Source organism: Postia placenta, assembly GCF_002117355.1.
Source record: "Postia placenta MAD-698-R-SB12 unplaced genomic scaffold POSPLAscaffold_443, whole genome shotgun sequence".
NCBI classification, from domain to species: domain Eukaryota; kingdom Fungi; phylum Basidiomycota; class Agaricomycetes; order Polyporales; family Adustoporiaceae; genus Rhodonia; species Rhodonia placenta.
The window spans coordinates 1-2,178 of NW_020170274.1; the positions used below are offsets into that span (position 1 = coordinate 1).

General features: G+C 53.2%; 1 protein-coding gene across 1 annotated transcript; it reads left to right on the plus strand.

The window, feature by feature from the left end:
* Nucleotides 1-1,830: 1,830 nt before the first annotated feature.
* POSPLADRAFT_1111144 (hypothetical protein) lies at nt 1,831-2,176 on the plus strand (the record flags this gene model as incomplete). Its single annotated transcript, XM_024483373.1, has 2 exons — nt 1,831-2,079; nt 2,132-2,176. Coding segments are annotated over 2 exons (294 nt in total), but the record flags the coding sequence as incomplete, so codon positions are not given.
* Between the last annotated feature and the right edge of the window lie 2 nt (nt 2,177-2,178).

The following is a 2,178-nucleotide window of genomic DNA, read 5'->3' on the forward strand; positions in this document are numbered from 1 at the left end:
GTGACTGGCCGCCTCTCGTATTTTACCCAACGTTGACATGACTCTGTCTTAGGACACAGTCAAGTGCGCCAACGTCCAGGCCAACGGTGGCTCGTGCACCTACCCCGCGTGCAACTGCGCCGAGCCGCCCAAGAGCAAGTAGGCAGCAACCCTCAGTACGGGATTGCAGGTACGTGCATTGGCTTCTTCTCTGATCATGGCGAAGCTGACACTCGTTCTCCTCGCAGACACACGGAGAACTCCGTTTGTGCGCAATCATGACTCGCTGTGATGTATCTCCGTATCGAATACACTTTCTGAAATTATCTAAGCGTAAACTGGAACGCGCCTGCATACATCTCTGAGCAAACTACTTCCTCACGCGGTTTATATCGCAGTCAAGAAGTTGTCACTCTAGGACGAACATACGGTTAAGTGTACGTCCGAGACAATGTTTCCTATAATTGAAGTCACATACCATGTCATCGTGCAACCGCGGTGTCCGTTAGTGTCGAGTAGACATGCTGACTGAATATGAGCAAATTGAGGGAGTGTAGACACCAGCGCGACAACCTGTAACTATAGACACAATAAAGACGCAGCTATGCATGCACTTCTCAGTATGGGCGCATTGTAGGGAAGGGCCGATATCCAGTAAAAGACATGTTAGCTGAGCATCTTCTTCATGACGCGCTGACCGACGAGCGACCATGAGCCCAGCGGCGGTGGACCCCATAAACATCCTGCCGAAATCGACGGACCAGCTCAGACTCAGACTTCATGCAAGCGCGTAGATTGTGCAGCCAGCGGGGAAGGTTTGGCTTTGCCGGAGGGCTTGCTGATATCAATCGGAGGTCTTTTGTCCATGACGCTGCTTTAACTATACGATGACAGGTCCGGACGTTGACGCAATGACGACCAGAAATGTGTATGGATACCTGCGCGTTCCCAACCATCTCTGCACCTGTGTGACTTTTGCTTTTGACGTGGCTTGCGAGACTGCTAACGATGTAGAGGCGTTGGTATGTATAGGCATTGCAGATGCAGCGGTGGAGTTGAGAAAGAGCCAGCCAACAGCAGACGTTATACCACTTGATACAGCTGAGCAGTCATCGTGCGCGTTATGAGCTAGCTTTTCCTAGACAGCCTGCAAAAGAGCGGCTTGCATGAATGCTAGTGAGGACAGTCGCCGCCTTTCCGTAGGATCTGGGCGGTCGGACTCTGAAATGGACCCGCTATGTCGGTCTGCGCCGTTCTGCAGGACAAAAGCGCCCAGAGAGCTGGGCTGAGTTCAGCAGGTCTGACTCGAATATCATCTGTACTGTGATATCAATGAATCCAGAATCTCAGCTGAAGCTTGACAACTCGCGATCGGGATGAGAATTATTCGTCTTTTCGTCTACGCAGTGTTGGAACAACGGTGCGACGGCGCGGGGGCGCGTTTGTCCACGAGCGTAGCGATGCCCGTAAGGGACAATCGCGTGCGGTACGTACATCGCGCGGGGTCGTTATATACTACGATAGGGGCCTCCGGCCCCCGGCTACTCGCGCGCCCGAGCTTGCGAGCTCGTTCCTGACCGCGCGGGTCAGCGCGTTTCAACACGCAGGCTGTCTCTCATGCGCACATCAGGCTACCGCAGTCATCATTGCCGAGCGGAGTACGCAAGTATAGCTGCGCAATGTCACCTTGTCTGTGCGCCTGACGCGTTTTCGTGCATGCTATGGAGCCTGCAAGTCACACGCTGCGCGAAGACTCACACCGGTTATCTCGGACCCGCAAGGTACTGAATAGTACAAGAGTGGGATCTATTTGGTGTCCATCGTACTTCCGCTGGTACATGTGAGGGCGTCATGTTGACCTTGGCTGTACACGACATACTATGGGCAGTGGGCGCCGCTCTGCTTGCCTGTGCTGCCTTCAAGATCATCCGAGTCTTACTCTTGCCTTATACATCTTCCCTGCGTGATCTTCCTGGCCCTCCCGCATCGAGTTGGCTATTGGGGAATGTCAGCGAACTCATGGCTGCTGAGGACTTCGCCTTGCATTTTGAATGGCTAGAGAAATATGGCCCGACGATGAAGTACAATGTCTGGTTCAAGGTACGCTCGTGAACTCCAAATGACAAGAATGTTACAGCGATACTGTCCTCAGTTACCCGAACTCCTCACGATCGATGCACGGGCAATCAACCATGTCCT